This window comes from Mastigoproctus giganteus, chromosome 14 (genome assembly GCF_048544385.1).
Source record: "Mastigoproctus giganteus isolate SK-2022 chromosome 14, ASM4854438v1, whole genome shotgun sequence".
In the NCBI taxonomy this organism is placed as follows: domain Eukaryota; kingdom Metazoa; phylum Arthropoda; class Arachnida; order Uropygi; family Thelyphonidae; genus Mastigoproctus; species Mastigoproctus giganteus.
The window spans coordinates 42,570,955-42,589,510 of record NC_143588.1 but is presented as its reverse complement, the minus strand read 5'-3'; the positions used below and the strand labels follow the sequence as shown (position 1 = coordinate 42,589,510).

Sequence of the window (18,556 nt, the reverse complement as noted above, 5' to 3'; positions counted from 1 at the left end):
TGGTAAGCAAAATTTCCTTTTAAACAATTCACCAAACATCAGAAATATTGCTTTAAACTGATAAAATAATTACAAAGAATTGATGAATTTTAATTGAATAAATTAGCATGGATACATGCTTTCTCTGCACGTTTTCTCTAACCTGAATTAATAATAGTAATTAGTAAATTGTACTCACCAAATGATTGAGTGACAACTCGAGAATTAGTCTCTTCAATCGTTGTAAACTGCGTTTGATCTCCTACTGTGAATGGGATAGTAAAGGTAGTCGTTGTGAAATAGGTCAGAACCACAGTATGAGAAGGCAATATATTTCCTGTACCTATTTCATAGCTTGGCGTGAGCTGAGAGACTGTCACTGGAGAAGAAGCAGTGAGCAGCACATTTCTATAACTAGTCTCAAGGCCGAATATTACTGGCACAGAGGTGAGTGTAGTATAGGTTTCGTAGATGACTGTGGTTGGTTGCGTAGTGCTTGGAATTGAGGCAAGCTTAGTGGGTTTAAGTTTCCTGCTTATTTTTACTGTGAATGGTCTCTTAGATGGCGGTGCTAATGAGCCAGTCCTGGTGATGACATAAATTGGGCGGCTAGTGATTTCGAATCTGGATGGTAGAACAAACCGTGTATGTGTCCTGCTCACACTTCCAGACTGAGGACGTCTAACGGTTACTTTGAGACGCTTACGTGGCGTTAGAAGTCCACCAGAAGTAGAATTTAATGCAGAATCATCGATTTGTGTAGCAGATATATCGCTGTCTTTGACTGCTTCTTCGTCATCAGAAATGTATTCTGTTACAGTTTCTTCGTCTTCTGGTATTTTTGCTTCTGGCGTTTGGAATGTGGTAGAGGGTAATGAAGGTCTTAGATCTTCCGTGAATATCACTGGAATTGTCTGTTGTGAATCTGAATCGGCAGACTCTTCAACAGCATTCTCTCTGAAGTCAGATTGTGATGATAATTCAGTTTGTTTCTGTACCGTACCTACAGGTCTTCTTGATACCACAGGTCGAACTCGTACTTTAACACCTGGTCTTGGAGTGAATACTCCGCTTCTGAGAGGACCATTTGATCGTTGGAGTACTGATGTAACGACTACAACTGGTCTTTTTACAGATCCTGTTTTTATCTTTGACTGTAATTCAGAAGTTTCAATTGGTATTTCTGGTGTTGCATGTTTTGTTGAAGTGGATATGTCTCCAAATAATTCATTAGCCGAAGTATACGATGGTTCAAGGGCAACTGGATTAATTAGCGGTTTTCTTTGTTTTTCGCTGACAATGTTACTTTCTAATTGATTCTCCTGGGAGAGTTCAGTACTCGGAACTATTATTGAAGTAGAAGTTGGCGCAATAGATATTGTTTGCTCTTCGCTCTGAATAATAACATTCCTGATGCCATCAAAGTGCAGTAGGGTTCTCAAAGCTAATTTAACTTCGGTGGTTGTTCCTCCAACGTTTCTAGATCCCAAATTGATAGTTTGTGTATCCGGACCAATTGTGATAAATCCTTGATGATTGATACTACTAGGGTAAGATTGAGTAAGAAAGCCTTCAACATCAGTGACCACATTGGAAATTGTCTCAGCACTAATTGACTGTCTAGTGTTAATACCATCATAAAATGTATAGAAATAAGTAAATAATGTAAAGTAGGTTTTTGGCAAGGAGGCTAACTCTTTTATATCTTTTGTTTCGGGTTCTTCCTGTTCCTCTTCTTCATTTTCAAGATGTGGCATCATAATTCCAGGTCTTTTGAAAAGAGAAAGAGTTCGTTGATACTGTGGCACTGAAGATGGAACGACATCGTTAATTTCGATGGAAGTAGTAGAAGTGACTGTTTCAGAAGTGCTACTAATAACAGAGATAGGTGTAGTTTGTGTTGAAATATCGATAGGTACATCAGAAACTGTACTTGTTAAAGGAGTTATTGTTGAACCAAATGAATCGATTCCTCTAAATATGTCACTATTAAATATCTGAAGACGGGAAGCTAAATTAACAACGGTGGTTGTTGCACCAAGGGTTCTCGAACCAAGATGTATAACGGAATCGCCTCCTGGTGGCGCTGTGAAGCCTCCGTTGCTCTGAATTACACGAACCAAGTCACTGTTAAGTGTTTCTAAAGAAATCCTTGAAAAAATGGCTTCTCTACTCGTATAAACGACGTCTGTGCCATGGAGAAATGTTGTAAAATACGTAAAGGTAGTAAAATAAGTTAATGGTATTGATTCAGTGGAATAAATAGAGAGTGGAGGGAACGAGGAGTCTTCGCTCTTTTGCAGTATAGGAATTTCGTTAAATTCCTGCAAGTTTTTGGAAGAAGAAACAATAGGAGATGTTCCTGTGATGCTGTCGATTGCATTAATCCTGTCATTTGTTAAATCGGAAGTCTTTATTGGACCTCGAGCTTGTAATTCAGTTGAAGACTCAGCAACTGGTCGCTTTGTAATTACAATTCTACGTCGCTGACCTTGCTGTCGCGGAGAAGTTTGTTCTCCAGGTTTCCGAAGGCGAATTACTTTACGCAGTGGAGATTTTGATGCATCTTCAGTTTCTTCATTTTCTTTATTTTCCTTACCAGTTTTATTAGCATCCTCTTCGTCTTCTTCCTCCTCCTCCTCCTCCTCGTCTTCTCCTTCTCCTTCAGCCTTTGTTCTTTTGTCTTCTCCGTCATCAACTTGTGAGTTTTGAGATGGTAGTAGAACTGTATCTTCTGAGGTAGAAATAGAAAGGGTTCTCGATGCAATTAGACTGTGGACTGAAGTTTCCAAGATAAGATTACTGTTTGTGGCTGTATCACTAGAGGTTATTTCAGTAGCTGTAGATTGTATTTGACCTTCTGAAGATTCACTGGTTGATGAAGTTCCAATACGTGTTCTTCTTACAACTAACGGGCGGCGACCACCTTCTGCCACACCATTACTCGGTTTAAGTTTTCTAATGATCTTACGTCTGTTTGCCGAGATTGCGTTTCCTCCATTATTAATTTGTCTTTCGCGTGTCCTACCTATCTGAACTATAGGGGTAAATCCTCCCTCAAATATAACATCGTTTGGAACATCCGACGTCAATGTTGACGAGGGTAAAATAGTTGATACTTCTGCTTGCTCCGGTGACGAAGGAGTTGTGCTTGATTCACCCGACTGCTCTGGTGACGAAGCAGATGTACTTGATTCACCCGACTGCTCTGTTGATGTTAATCCAGTACCTGTAATGGGTCTTGTTACCTTAACCCTGATCACTCCAGTTGGTAAGTCTCCATTACGAGAATTACCAGGTCGTACGACTCTAAGTCTTCGAGGAGTTTGTCTTGTTGGAACAGTTCTTCTTACTCCATCTGTGTTGGGTGGGTTGACTGATTTTTCTTCATCTTTAGCAGGCGGAAGAGGTGAAATTGAAAAACCTGAAATTACACTATTTAGTTCAGGCGACTGGGAAGGAACACTTTCTGTAGAAGGTGGGGGAGCAGTCTGTGGCAAAAATTGAGGAAGAGGGTTTGCGGTTTCTACATCGTTTGTTGTTGAAATTTTCTCTTCGGATATACCCACTAGAGATGAAGATATGGCTGCAGGAGTCTCGAGAATTTGGTCGGATGACTGAGCAGATGTATCTTCGGCACTACTTGAGATATCAGTGGTAGTGGTGGGCCTTCTAAAGAGAGGCCTACGTCTTCTTAATTGAGGAGGAAGTCTTGTGTTCACTGGACTAATTCTAGTTGCAGTGGCTCTCACTAGTCCTGTGGGTATTCTCAGACGCGTAATATCACGAACTGGACTAAAGTTTCCTAACCTGGTATTTTGTTGGACTTGGTGAAGCCTTCTCATCCCAAACCGGGCTCCAATTCCATATTTCTCATTTATATCTTTTTCTATATCACCCTGAAGGTCATCATGACCACCACTTTCTATTAATTTGCTAGAAATATCAGCATTCCTAATGGTAGCTGGCTGCTCATAGATTTCACTAAGAGATCCCTTAAATATTGTTGTAACTTCTTGATTATTATTTTTTGTCATTTTAGCATTCTCTAATGGTTCTGTGCGAGCGTATGAACTACTTGATTCAGCAAGTCCGTTTATTTCTTCTAATCCTGAACTCAGAAGCATATCGAAGTGGGTATCAATTTCAGTCTCTCTGCTTTTATCGTTCCCAATAGAGGGAATTAAAGGTAGATGAGGAATGTCAGTGTTAAATATCGTTGAGTATTCCGATGCTTGGTTCTGAAGACTGCGTGCAACTTTTGTGTGGAACACGGGCTGTTGATAGAACGGTACGGTAACTGTGGTAACAACTGGCTTTAACTCTCCATTTTCCCCAGTTACATATAAGGTTAATAAGGTTGTTAAGGTAGGGAAAGCAAAGTATGGTTGAGGAATGAATGGAGCTGGAGATGGAACTTGAGGTACTCTTACTGTTGTGGTCTTCACGACTGTAGATTCAGACGTAGATGTTTGCGTCAGGGTACTAAATATCGTACGTCCCCTCAAAAGGATCGGAATAACTGTAGTAGAGACTATGGTCTGAGTGGTAACAAAAGAATTGGACGATGTTAGTAAGCTGAAATCATTACTTTGTCCTCCTACTGGAGGAAAGAAAGGTACTGGGTACTGGGGAAATGCTGCTGTTGGAGTATTGGCTTCTGGAGTGATAGTGCTATACAAAGTGGAAAGTGTTGTCAGGATCTGTATGTCTGTTATGGTGTCTGTCCTAGTGCTGAACCCTATTTTTATAGGAACCAACTTAACTGATGCTAATGATGTCGTTGTAATTACTACTTCGGTAATCGTAGTGAATAAGTTTTCTAAAGCGCCATCTATATCTGGAATTCCTACTTTTGAAAAGACCAGTGTTCTCGTTGTACCATCAGCAACAACTGTGGAGTACTGAGAAGGACGAATAATACTGGTATCCAAAGTTGTTGTAGTAAGGGTTGCGTATGATGTGCGGAAACCATGATAAATTGGTAGGGTTTTAACTGTAGTCACCACGGATGTCACAGTTAAGGCTGGTTTCAAGGAAGTACTGGCATCATGGGAACTTGTTTGGCTTCTTCTGCTAGTGCGGGGATTGTACGAAGGGCGGCGTCTGCTATTTCTTAAGCGTGAAAATGGGTTAGCTGAGTGCGAGCCTCTCGTATCAAATTCATCGTCATCTTCACGGCTTACTGAGTTAAAGGAAGATTTTAATAAGGGACTGCGATTTGCATTTTGAGGACGACGGCGGTGGTTTTTGAAACGATTTGTTGGTCGTTGACGAGAATTTCTGGACTCCGGAGTAGTTGTATCAATATCATCATTTTCTACCTCTTCATCTTCCTTTGATCGCGAAGATCCTCTGTTAGTGGAGCTTCTGCGATCAGCGTAGGTTCGTGACCTTCTAGGATAAGGTCTTCTAGTTGATCTAAGCGGTCTACTGCGATCACGAGATGAAGGATCGACCTTTTCATTATGTTCCTCATAATCGTTAAAATCCTCCTCTTCTGTAGTATTTTCTTTGTAGTCTGAATCAATATCTTTTTGTAATGGTGATGGTGATGGGGACTGATTAATGGAAGAGGTCCTTCCAAATGGGCGACGAGTACGCGAAAGGGCGATAGCTGGTCGGGAAGTAGCTGCTGGTCTGGTCGGAGGCTGAAAACGAGCAGTGTTTTTGAATCTTCTGAAAGGTACTACTTGTGGCGTTGCTGAAGTAACTATTGCTTCGCTAGCTTCAATATCTCCTTCATCTTCATTCCTCAAATCCTCTTCATCATAGTTTTCATTTCCTTCTTTTTCATCAGCTGTCCCTTTTTGACCAACGCCAAGAGGTCTGTTTAGTCTGCCTGGGCGTCGAAGCTGTATTGTGAAAGTTGGTTTGCTTGTTACACGGGACGGAGGAGTAAATGTCGGTCGACCTCTGCTGCTGAATGGTCTTATTCTGATACTTGGTGTTTCTTTCGGCGTCTGTGACGCTGTTGGCTTTGTTGTACTGTGGGTAGATGATTTATCTCCATAATCATTTTCATAGTCATCGTAGTCTTTACCTTCTAGCGCTGCTTTTCCCGACGTTCTGAGTTTCTGTTGAGGACGGTTGGTCTGTTGTGCTCTTTCTGGCCTATTTTTCGTAGAAGATAATAAGCTTGAACTAATAGAATGATCTCTATCATCTGTAGAATCCCCATAGTCGTCATATTCTTCGTCATAGGAGTATTCATCATAGTCTTTTTCATCATGATGTCTCTTTGATCCCCGTGATGATTCTTTTCCTTTTCTTTCCGTTTCTTGTGTTGAGGTGCGAGATCGTGTAGAAAATATTGGCCTTGAAGATGTTTGCGATATACTGATGGAACTTTTGAATTTTTGAGGATCTTCTTCATTGTCATCATCATAATAGTCACTATAATCGTCATAGTCTTCTTCTGCTTTCTGGTGCTTATTCTCATCAAGAGGCTTCGATGTTCTTACTGGGGTAGGAAAATGAATATTTGGAGCTATGCTTGTTAGTTGGCTGTCATCACTAACTTCTTTAGTAATGAATTTTGATGGATCTTGTGTTTGACTTGTGCTTTCTATGCTGCTGTGGCTGAAAATAATTTTCTCTGTATGTTTTGTTGTTAACGTTGGCGTTGGTTTATCACTGATTTCCAAAAAGTTATCTGAATTTAGAGATGGACTTAAGAATTCAGAAACAGGATCAAATGCTGTTTTAATTGATTCGTTACTTGTCGCATAAGATCGACTAGAATGAGTGATGTTTTCAGTGTTATCTAACTTGTTAGCTCGAGCAGTATCTAAATCATCAGCGATTTTGGCCTCAGCAGTCGGTCTTATCTCGATTTCTAACAGTCCAGAGAGGTGAGAATCGTGTAAAAATTGCGAAGTGCTACTTCCTGATTCCACATAAGGTACGTTTAAGGATGTGCTGAGTAATTGAGATTCCTGGGTGGTTGTAAGGTCATTATTTAAGCTTGTGCTTTCCTTGCTTGTGAGGATTTCAATGGACCTTTCATTTGCTGGGAAATTAATTTGTGGTATAATGTTTGATGTACTTCGCGCTACATGTGCATAAAATCCGTTGATAAAGGTACCATAGATTTCCACCGTATGCATCGTCACGTATCCGTCATTGACTTCTGTGGACGTTACCGATGACACTAAACCTGTATTGAGAGTGCTAGTGGTCGATGTTGTCGTGGGCTCAATAACACTAGAAGTACTGCGTGCTACGTGTGCATAATAACCATTGATATAAGTTCCATAAATTTCTTTTATGTGTAAAGTAGTTGTTCCATAGTTTATTTCAGTGTGGATGTCAGAAGATACAAGGCCTTCTGCAGATGATGGCGGTATGGTTGAGGAAGGAGTATATGGCAGAACTGTGGTCGTTCGGCGTGCAATATGAGCGTAAAATCCCCCTATATGTGTTCCGAAAATTTCTGATATGTGGAGTGTTGTTGTGCCATCGTTAACTTCTGTGTTTACTTCAGAAGACACCACACCGGTTTTTTGTGCATTTTGGGTTGTCTTTTCTTTTTGTTGCAAATTTTGTGTTGGTTTTGGGGGTTCAGTTGAGGTGATTGGGGGTAATACACGAGTTGCAGATTTAGCAATGTGTGCATAAACGTTACCGATATATGTACCATAAACTTCATTCAGATGTAGCGTTGTTGTTCCTTCTTTTATTTCAGTTCTGATTACGCTTGAGGACACAAGGCCAGTTTTTTGGGAATCATTGCTTGTGTGTGTAGATTGCACTGTTTTTTTCGGTAAGACTTTAGTCTGGGTGGTGGTTCTGGCTACTTGTGCATATAGTTGTCCGATATATGTTCCGTGCACTTCAGTTATGTAATAGGTATCGGTATTATCGTTGTGGACAGTGTTCACAATAGAGGACACCAGACCAACTAGGCGAGAAGCAGAAGTAGAGGTTGCAACAGGTACTGATGTAGATGGAGAAATAGTTGTAGAAGTGGTTCGGGCTATCTGAGCATAAATACCTCCAATATAAGTGCCATATACATTCGTTACGAATTGCGTAGTTATGCCATTCGCAATTATATCCGAAGTCAACGAAGACACGAATCCCGTTCTGTATGATATACTTGGGCTTTTTATTTTTCTTGATTCAGCTATTTCTTGACTGACACTGACTTCTACATGAGGTTTAAAACTAGAAATTCCGTAGTCAGGAGTTGCCTGAGCATAGAAATGATCGTGTATATCTGTATGCTGCAAATATGGTCCAAGTGTTCTTGCTGTTGGCTGTAGAATATTGGAATGGGTGGAAGCTACATGTGCATAGAAACCATTGAGGAACGTTCCATACAGTTCTGTTGTCCACGCTGTAGTCCTTCCATCTCTTACATCCAGTCTTGTCTGTGTTGATATCAGTCCTGTTGTGTATGCATTTTCACTTTTTGTTGGAGTGGGTTTCTGTATTGAAGATATAGTTTGAGCTACGTGGGCATACACATCATTTACGAACGTTCCAATTATGTTTGTTGTATACAGCGTTGTCGATCCATCGTGAATTGCCGTATTTACAAAAGATGTAACTAAACCAACCTTGTTTCCCACAGAGGCAGATGGAACTGCTTTATTATTTTGCGTTGCCGGTGTAGGGTTAATTTGTGATATATGAGCGGTTCTGTCAATCTCATTTGCCGAATCTGAATAAACGCGCACAGCACTTTGCACAATTTGGGCGTATGCCCCATTTATAAATGTTCCATAGACCTCTGTTGCATAAACAGTTGTTACTCCGTTGTTAATGGCCTTCGCCTCCATTGACTTTATCAGTCCTGTTGGATAGGGATCCTTTGTTGTGCCCGCAGCTGCAAAAGCCAAAGCATCTGCTTCATCGATAGAACGGGGAACTAACCCGCCATTACCTTTGACATAAGGATAAACTAAATCGTCGTTTGTAATTGCTGAAAGATCGCTGTAGCTTTCTTCTTCATTCAGGTCTACTGGATTATTTTCTTCTTCTCGGACATGGAATAACTTCCTTCTGACTGGAAATATGTGGAAGTCTTCACTTTTTTGATTAGCGGTTGAGGCTGAACGACGGCGTCTTTCTTCAGCAATCGGTTTTGGTTCCTCTGTTACTGGAATTGGCGTTGTAGTCTCGTCTGTTACTGTCTTATCAGTTGTAAGTTGAGTGGTTTGCGATATTTCAGTGGTATTCTGAGGTGTTAGTCGGAGTGGTCTTACTCTTCTGAATGGAAGGCTGTTAGAATTTGCTGTATTCCGCCTTTGAGAGAACAGTCTGCTCGTGTTCCTCCTGAGAGGGGCTGCCAAAGACCGAGCTGTTGGCCTTCTTGTAGTTGTAGTGGTAACAGTACTTGACCTGCCTGCAGCGCCTGCGTGAAAAGTTGTTGGTCTTGGCCGATATGTCGGTCTGTTTCTTCGTTTTGGGAATATTGATGTTTTTGTAGTAGGGAATTCTGTAGTAGTTGGAGGTTCTGTTTGAGGAACAGTCGATGTCGTTGTTGCGTTTGTTACATTAGTATTAATGACATCTTTGTTGATAGAAGTCGTCGAAGGTATCATGGACTGTTTGATAATTTCTGTTTCTGAAAGTTCTGTGCTGTTCAAAATGTCCTTTATTACTTTTGTAACCTTCGGGCTTTCCAGTTGTTCAGAGGGAATGTTTGAAGAAGGCACAGTTGAAATTACAGGTGTGGCAACAACTTGTGTTACAGTTTTGTACCCAGTAGCGATAACAGGTTCTCCATCAACGATCTTAGTGATAAAGTAGGTGTAGGTGGCGTGTTCTGTTTTGGATTCCTTCAAAGTTGTTGCTGTTGGTGTTAGTTTTGATGATGAAACAGATGCATTTTGGCTTTGACTACTAGAAAGTGTTTGTTGATTTGTGGTTACCACAGTAGAAAATATTTCTTCCTTTGATGTGACTGAAGATTTACCATCTGCATTCAGAAGTGTGGTAAAATAAGTGAATGTCGTGAAGTAGGTCACTGGGGTGGGAACTATACTTGATTCATGCACTTCTCCCTCTGCTGCTACTAGATCCGATAATCCACCTCCTTGTTTTGTTACCTGCCTTTTACTGCTTATCTGAATTTTTGGTCCGCTTAGGCCAGTGATCGATTCTTGTCTTTTGCTTGCTTCTTGTATCTTCAGTCTACTAGCAGCCGAACTAGCAATTGCCGCTAAATCCAAACTTCCGGTTGTTATACTTGATACCACTTGAATCCGAGAAGAAACTGTGGTAGCACCATCTTGTAGCAATGTTGTGAAATACGTGTAAGTGGTATAATGAGTTACAGGCAAAGCTTGTCCATTTAATAATTCTTGTAAATTTAATACTGTTGGTAATGAACCTTGTAATGGTGGTGTTCCGCTAGGTAGCTCTGCAGTAGAGCCAATTTCAGGCTGTATCGTGGTACTCAGTTTTGTTTTAACATCATTATTGTTAGATATAAGGGGAAAACTTTCTGCGAGAGTAGTTGTGGGAATAATTATGGGTTCATTTGAAGTCTTCTGACTCGTGCTTTCAACTGCAGTGTTTTTATTATCGTGTATACTTTTCTCCAATGAATGTGTGATAAACCTGGTTACAACCTCTTCTCTGCTGGAAGTGATCGGTTTTTCTCCATCAAAATAAGTCGTATAATATGTATATGTGGTGTAAGATGTTTGAATTTCAGCAGTTTGTGATGGTCTTGCAATTGTATTAAGCGTGACTCGATTTCCAACTACTGCTGATGTACTTTCACCCGTTCCTCCAGCAACTATATCAGTTAATGTTTGGAATACTGTACTTATAGATGAGGTACCTTCCTTGAATAGAGTAATATATGATGTCAGTGTCGTCAAATATGTGGTTAATCTTCTAGTGATGGTCGGTGTTTCTGAGCTTTGAATGCTTTCTGTTTCTGTTACTACATTCGTCACTGTGCTTTCGCGACTTGAAAGTACAGTACTGCCATCTGAAAGTAAAGTTGCGAGATAAGTATACGTTGTATAAAATGTCTTTACCACAGGTGTTGGTGTGATCTTTATAGATGTAGATGGAGTAATTTTAATGTCTTTGCTGCTTGTTACCACATTAGATACCGTCTCTCTTCTCGTACTCACAGTAGTGCTTCCATCTTTTAGAAGAGTGGTGTAAAATGTGTAAGTTGTGTAATATGTGACCCGCTTTGGTGGTATAGCCTGAGCACTTTCAGATTTTGAGTCCGAACTAGAACCACCAACTACGCTAGAAATTATTTCTTCCCTACTGGAAACCGAAGTTGAATCTCCTTTCAGATAGGTTGTGTAGTAGGTGAAGGTGGTATAAATAGTTGTTGGTTTTGGACTAACTTCTAGAGTCGCAGTTGGAGGTATGGTAGGAGTAGGCGATTTGAGGCTCCCGTATACGATGTTAGATACCGTCTGCAATCTTGTATTTACAGTGGTAGTTCCATCCTTAAGTAGAGTGGTGTAGTATGTGTATGTTGTGTAATAGGTGACAGGACGAGAGGAGGAAACTGAAGGCTTGGTGTCTGAAGCATCAAGGAAAGAAGCGGAAAGAAAAGATGATGAGGAGAGATGAAAAGATGACACCAGTTCTGGAGATGAGACACTTACAGATGAACTCAATAATGAACTAGTAGGTAAATAAATCGAAGATTCTGAGCCGCTGCTTAATTCTGTTTTTGTAATCTCCTCAGAGGTAACTGGAGAAATATTCTCTGCTTGACTGTTTCCATTCGGTCTTTCAACCTGTGAAACAACCTGTTCTCTCGTAGCAATACTCGTGCTCCCTTCCTTAATAACCGTTGTTAAATACGTCAGAGTAGTGTAGTAAGTAGTAGGATATGTTGAAATACTGTATGTTTGACTAGGAAGCTGTGGCGTTTCTGTTGGATGATACACTTGGGTTTTAATCTCTTCTCTGCTGGATGTCACTAGAGTGTCTCCTTGAAGAAGAGTTGTGTAGTATGTATAAGTAGTATAATAAGTAGTTGGAGTGTTTCTTGTTCTAGACGCTTGGATATCTACTGGAAGTGATCCACTTCCTTGCAGACTGTTGATAACTGGAGCATTTGTCTTAGATATTTGAGCCAATCGATGCTCTTCACTATTGGAATATACCTGTGATACTGTTTCTTCTCTGCTTGAAATAACATTGCTACCATCTCTTAAATATGTGGTGAAATATGTGTATGTGGTATAATATGTAACAGGGTAGGAAATAGAAGGAAGGAGATCTTCTACTTCAGGTACTGTTGATTTCTTGATTGTTTTATGTTCAGCTCTTTCTGGATTCAAAACCTTTGCGGAACGCAACTTATTATCGATGTGTGAGGACATTTCATCTTCCTTTTTTCCTATACTGCTTTCTGAGTTCAGGATAAAGACTTTGTTCGTAGTCGTGCTTGCGTATTCTGACATTTTTGGTTGGAGTGATTGTAGAGGTAAGACGAATCCATCAGTTATGATATGTGGCGAAGGCGTTGGCAAATTTTCGACTACATTTGTATAATTTTGAATTAAAGATGTTGGAAGATTTTCAACTATTTTGGTATAATTTTGAATTGAAGAAATGTCGGATAACGAAGAAGGTAAAATGAAACCCATGGTTATGAGGCTTTCTCTGGAATCTCCTGATTTAGTATTTTCTCGTATAGATGGTTTATTTATTTTTTCAAGAAGACTGGATCCGTTTGATGTTAAACTGTGAGAAATAATCTGTTGATTCTCTTTAGGCAGAATAAAACCAGCTGTTATAAGTGTGCCTTCAGAACTGCTGGAATTATTTTTTTCTTCTGAAGGCGCTGAGGAGTTATTTGGAACTTGTCCCGGCAAAATAAAACCTGCAGTGAGCAATATTTTTTCCACTGATTGCGTGCTGTCTTTTACTGGCTTTGAAATTTCTTTCTTCTCATCAGGTAAAATGAAACCATCAGTGATTAGAGTTTGTTCAGACAGAGGAGTTGTAAGTTCTTTATTTTCTTTTGAAGTCTCGTTAGGGAAAGTAAAGCCTGCCGTAATAATTTGTAAAGATTTTTCAGAGTCTCTATTCTCAGTTGTGTATAAGACTTCACTCTTAATTGGGACAGCTAGAACTGGACTTTCAGTAAGCGAGGTTCTGGCTGTTTCTTTATCATTACCATCGCTACTATGAGAACCCCTTTCAGATACACTGGAAATTTGTCCGGGTTGAATAAAGCTTGATTTTATTAGAGTTTCTTTTAAATTATTATTTCCTTCAATATTAAGATCTGTGTTTGCCGTATCAGAGACTGAGGGGGGAACTGGCAAGAAAAAGCCTGCGGTGAGGATGTTTACTTTTGAAGTTGGTGTGATTTCATGAGGAGTATATATGGTTTCACCTTCCGACGTTGGTGATTCTTTCTCTGCTGTTAAAAGCTTTTCATATCCTGGAAAAATGAATCCATCTGTCAAAACACTATCATGAGAATTTGGTTTATCGCTGATAGGAACACTACTAGAAATTAAATCCGTAGTTAGTGTACTAATAACAACTAGCTTGGAGACAGGAGTTGGACGAATGTCTTCTTTCAGCAGGATAGAAACTGAGCTCATTAACTCATCTGCTTCAAATTTAGCTGATGAAATTGGTTTCACATATGCCTTTTCTCCAATCCCAGGTAATATAAAACCTTCGGTAATGACACCATTTCCTCGATTGGTTGAAGTAGAGAAGAAATCTTGTACGTTTTTTCCGGTGTCCGGGAGTATAAAACCTTCAGTAATGACTCCATCTCTCGATGAATATGAGGTGGGCTCATCCAGATTTTTTATCGAGAGATTTTCAATTGCTATAATTTCGCTGATTGTATCTGGAAATGAAGAGGAGATATAATTGGAAATAACAGTGCTGCTTTCTTCAGTAATATCTTCATCTTTATATGGCATTGTGACACTAGAAGTGATTAACTCCGGTGTGAGTGGAGGGGTCGATGCGATCTGTTCATAAGGTAAAATGAATCCACTTGTTATTAAACCAGTTGGTCTAGCAGACAAGGAGATTTCGTTTTCTTCATTTGACATCACAAAATCTTTTTCATTGCCATTAAATTGGCTTGGATCGGCTTTTCTCTCTTCTTCATCCGCATAAATAACTCCTGCTGTGGGAACAGTTGTATAGATTTGGCCTCTACTGCTCTCAGAAGGAGAAACACCACTAAACAGTTCAAAAGGGAACATTTCCGAACCCTGGTTTTGTTCTGAGTGTACAGTTGTTGATTTTAATTCATCTGAAGCAGTTATAGCATTATTGATGATGGCTGGTGTAAGCGTATCCTGCCTTTCCACTGAAGAAACATAAACAATGCCGTCTGTTTCTGTTTTCTGAATATCAGGTAGAAAAAATGCCGACGTTATTATTTCTGCACTGTTAGACTGTTTTAGTTCTTCCATGGGAAAGCTGGATAAAGTATTTTGTAGTGCATATATATCTATACTTGAATCAAAGATTGAAGATTCCATCAGTTTGTGTGTTGTCATAATACCATCAAACTGCTCAAAGTCCCTTTCTATAGATTGGAGTCCTGGAACACGATCTTGCAGTCCCGAGTCTGCTGGAGATGTTGTTTGAGAAATGGTATAAAATATACTTGATGTGCTCTGAACAATGTGGGCATAAGTTCCACTTATGTAAGTTCCGTATACTAGAGTAGTCCACCACGTTGTCATGCCGTTTTCCACTTCGGTGCCAGTGATTGAAGTAACTAGTCCAGTTGGCAAAGGAAGAGCCGGGTCGATAGTTTTTGATGTGTCCATTAAATTTTTGGATGCGTTTTCGTTAACTTCGGGAGGTTCAATTTGTAGATTTTCTTCTTTAGGTGTATAGGGTTGGGATGATATCGATTTTCTAGTTCCTTGGAATATTGTTGGAGATTTACCCTTTTTAAATTCTTTCTCTTCTTCCGTAAAATACATAGTTGAGTAAAGAGTTGGATAAGTCTCAGTGACATAAATTGACGTTTCATCATCTACTCTTCCAATTCGTGATCTGTCGTCAGATGTTTGTTTTGTCATTACTGTGGATGTGAACATTGTCTTTTGCATATCTACCGAATCTGTCACGGTAGATGTGGACATTGACATTTGAGATACATATTCACGGGTCTGCGTACCGAATTCAGGCTTTTGGAAATTTGATTTCGTGCTGTCCACTGTTCTTCCTCCAAGACCATGTTGAATTGCCGACCGATCATTTGACAATAAGTTGGAAAGTGTATTTTTTAGTGGAAAAATCGCATTTGGTTGAGTGGATGAAGGCATGAAAATAAATTTAGTTCCAGATATTTCAGTAGTGAATTCAACAAATCCGAAAAGTGTAACTGTTTCTGTGTGAGTTCTGAATAATTTCTCAGTTTCTAAGGTACTCTGATCTGATGGTTGGGAAGATGCTCTGGTGACGTAAATTGCCTGCTCTTCAGTATTTTCTTCCAGTACTTCGTCATAGATAGGGCCATAAAGACCAATAGTCTTTGTTAATCGTGTATCACTTATTTTATTCTCAGTCTGTGTATTTTCAGTTTGATCATATTCTTCGTTAACCGCTGTTTGCAGAATCTGACTAGGAAGAAAAAATCTGTCTGTAATAATGGTTTCTCCATTTTCGGAAGGAATTTTTCTACCTGTGACTGAAAAATTATACATTCTTCCAGAACGTGAGGGACTATGTTTATCTCTTGTTTCTGTGACAGTTCCTTTAGTGTTTTCTGTTAAAATGACCACAGATGGCACAGTAGTTGGTTGAATATATCTTGTAATCGCAATCGGTCTTCTTGATGTAGTTATAGTGACTTTCATTGTGCTAATTTCTTCCTGACTATTTTCAGCTCTTTTAACACCTTGAATGCTCAGTTTATCAGGGCCTTCAATGAACATCCCGTTCATCAAATTTCCTTTTATCTGACCTCTTCCGAAGAACAAAGAAGGTTCATTCTCCGACTCTCTTCTAGTAAGTGACCGTGTTTCTTCTGATGGAAGTATAACATTAATGCCTTCTGAAACATCGAGAATAACTTTCTTTTGTGAGGCTATTTGTCTTACTCCCGATCCTGTTCTACCTGAATGTCCTGACTTTTCAGCTTGGCCAACTATGTTGTTAAATATCAGTGGCTGGGCCGTAGGTTGAATATGCTGTATTGACTCAGTTGCCTGGACTAGAGAGACATCTTGTGACAGTTGTCTGTTACCAAAGAAAAACATATACGTCTTTTCTTCTGCCACGGGTCCGCTAACATAATTACCTGTAAATATGGTGTAAGTTGTATCTCCATAACTACCTTGGTGTACAAAAGCTCCTTGAGTTCCTGTTACGGTTATGACACTCTCTTTATGATGTCGAGGATAAAACGTGCCTAAGCTATTTTGGTTTACTTTCACTTCAATCGTACTCGTCGTTTTACTACTTTCGTCTGGTAAAAAAGAACCAGAAATATGTACTACTGGTTGTTGTCGGTATGCTGAGTTTCCAGAAGGGTGTATGCTGTACGCTGAATTTCGGTGAATATTGCTGGATGTCTGAGTTAAAAGTTCCCTGAAGCCTTCGACTTTCTTATACGGGTGATTGATATATACAGGTCGTTTGTTTGCTTCTTCTACTGTAATGGAAGACTGATCTGCGTTCTGAGGACTTGTTGTCCTCCTTGTTACAGCAGAACTAAGGGAAGATGCTAGCTCATTAACTGCAGTCTGATATATCTTTCCTGACACAACCGAACCAAAACTCTGTGCCCCACTGCTCACTCTGTACGGATCTGTATGCGTGGTTTCGATTTGATTCACGGAGAAAGATGGATAAATGACACTGGAGTAACTTTGTAAAATTTGAGCGTAGGTGCCTTCGACAAATGCTCTCTGGATGAGAGTCGTATGTAAGGTAGTCCTTTCTCCATCTATTTCTGTTGCTGTAATAGTAGACATTACTCCTGTCGGTCGTAATACAGCTATAGGCTGTGGGTTCCTTTCTTGATCTTTAAATCTTTCTCCTTTTCTCTTAACATCTGGTAAAGAAATTAGAAATATAATTTAGAAATATTTTGATTTAAAATACAGCAGATTCTTAACTTAAAAAGTTTTATCTATCAAACCTGTGCAGACGTAATAAAATATAACATTTTAAATATTAAAATTTCAGCATGAATCCTCTAGGAGAATCGAATCACCACGTATAAGATTAGCCTCATTGCATCGAAGAACAATTAAAGAAGAAATTGTCAATATTCTTATATTATGGGGTTACAACTTTGGCCTAAATATATAAGGATGATACACCACAACCGGAAAACAATAGAGGTCTTGTCAAGCACTTGTACAAACTCAACCTAGAAACAAAATGCAACCGACCATGCACGAATTGCTCGACACAAATGTCAAAATATTGTCAACTACGTGAAATCACCCACATTTAATTTCAGTATGCTAAATGACAAGACGGAAACTTCAGAAAACCAACAACTGCATCATGCAAAAATAACTGTTTTCACATGGGAAAATTCTCCAAAGGTTTTTTTAAACTTCGAGAAAAATGCGGATATCTAAGTTTGAAAAATGCGCACTTTTGGATATCTTTGTAATGAAATCTCTCACGGCTGATTGATCTAGCGTAAAATTAAATTTTCCTCGCTGTTGGAAGAGGTCTTTCCTTTTGTGGAGAGTGAAATAAATCGATATATTATAACCGATGAAATTATTGCTTTGTGTTCACAGGACATAGTTCTTCTGTAGTCCTTCTGTACATAGCTTCTTGCAGATAGGATAGTTTTCGAGACTTCAGAGTCATTAGAATTTATTGAACGGGATTAAGGTCGCTTCAGATTGAATATTCATTTATTGGGATCATATACATATAACAAAAGCACAAGGGTGCCGTAGCGTAACAAATAGAATTGCAAAAATGTGGACAAATTTAATGAATAAATGAGACACTATACCAAGAATGGAACAACGAAATCACCTTTCAAACATTTATCCCGGCGTAGTATCGATTTCAACATTACTGTGTCGTATAAATACTTGTCAAGGTTCTGCAACCATGAAGTAACCTCCATTTGCTGTGTTGTATTGGCCTCAAAATGTCGACTCGTGAGATGTTTCTTTAAATAATCAAAAAAAGATGGACACTCGAGAGTGCAAGGTTGTGTTTCTCCAGTGGTGTAAGATGTTGCGTTGTCATACTACAAGAAAACGCCTCATCTGATGGTTCCTCAGTTTTTGAGGTGGCTGCAAATAGCGATGCTGCTAATTTCGTCACTCCTTCGTATGCAATCGACTAGAAGTATACATATTAACTGCCGATGATGCATACTTCCACGTCATCGACTCAGCTGTGGAGTGAGGGTTCACATGTAATCATCAGTGTGGAACAGAAACTCCCTTCAGTTCGTACCCTGTCAAATGTGGAAAGAACATCCTCAAAGTACATCCCATTCTCGTTTTCTTGTACTGATTTGTTTTTTCACAATATTATAAACAGGATTAAAATACAAATTCAAGTTCTTTCCAAGTTTGGTACGGAACCACAGCTGTATCATGGTACCGATGCGCTAAATGTTCTCTCAGTACCAGATGAAGTTAGAAAAGAATTA

The 18,556-nt window shown here is 39.5% G+C and overlaps 1 protein-coding gene across 1 annotated transcript in view; it reads right to left on the bottom strand.

Annotated features, from left to right (window-relative positions):
* The window catches only part of LOC150075085 (uncharacterized), a 157,183-nt gene that overhangs the window by 31,480 nt on the left and 107,147 nt on the right, over window positions 1-18,556 (bottom strand). The window contains exon 6 of the mRNA XM_090389179.1: window positions 179-16,972. Within this exon, the coding sequence (XP_090245305.1) occupies window positions 179-16,972 (16,794 nt within the window). The remainder of the gene's footprint in view (window positions 1-178; window positions 16,973-18,556) is intronic.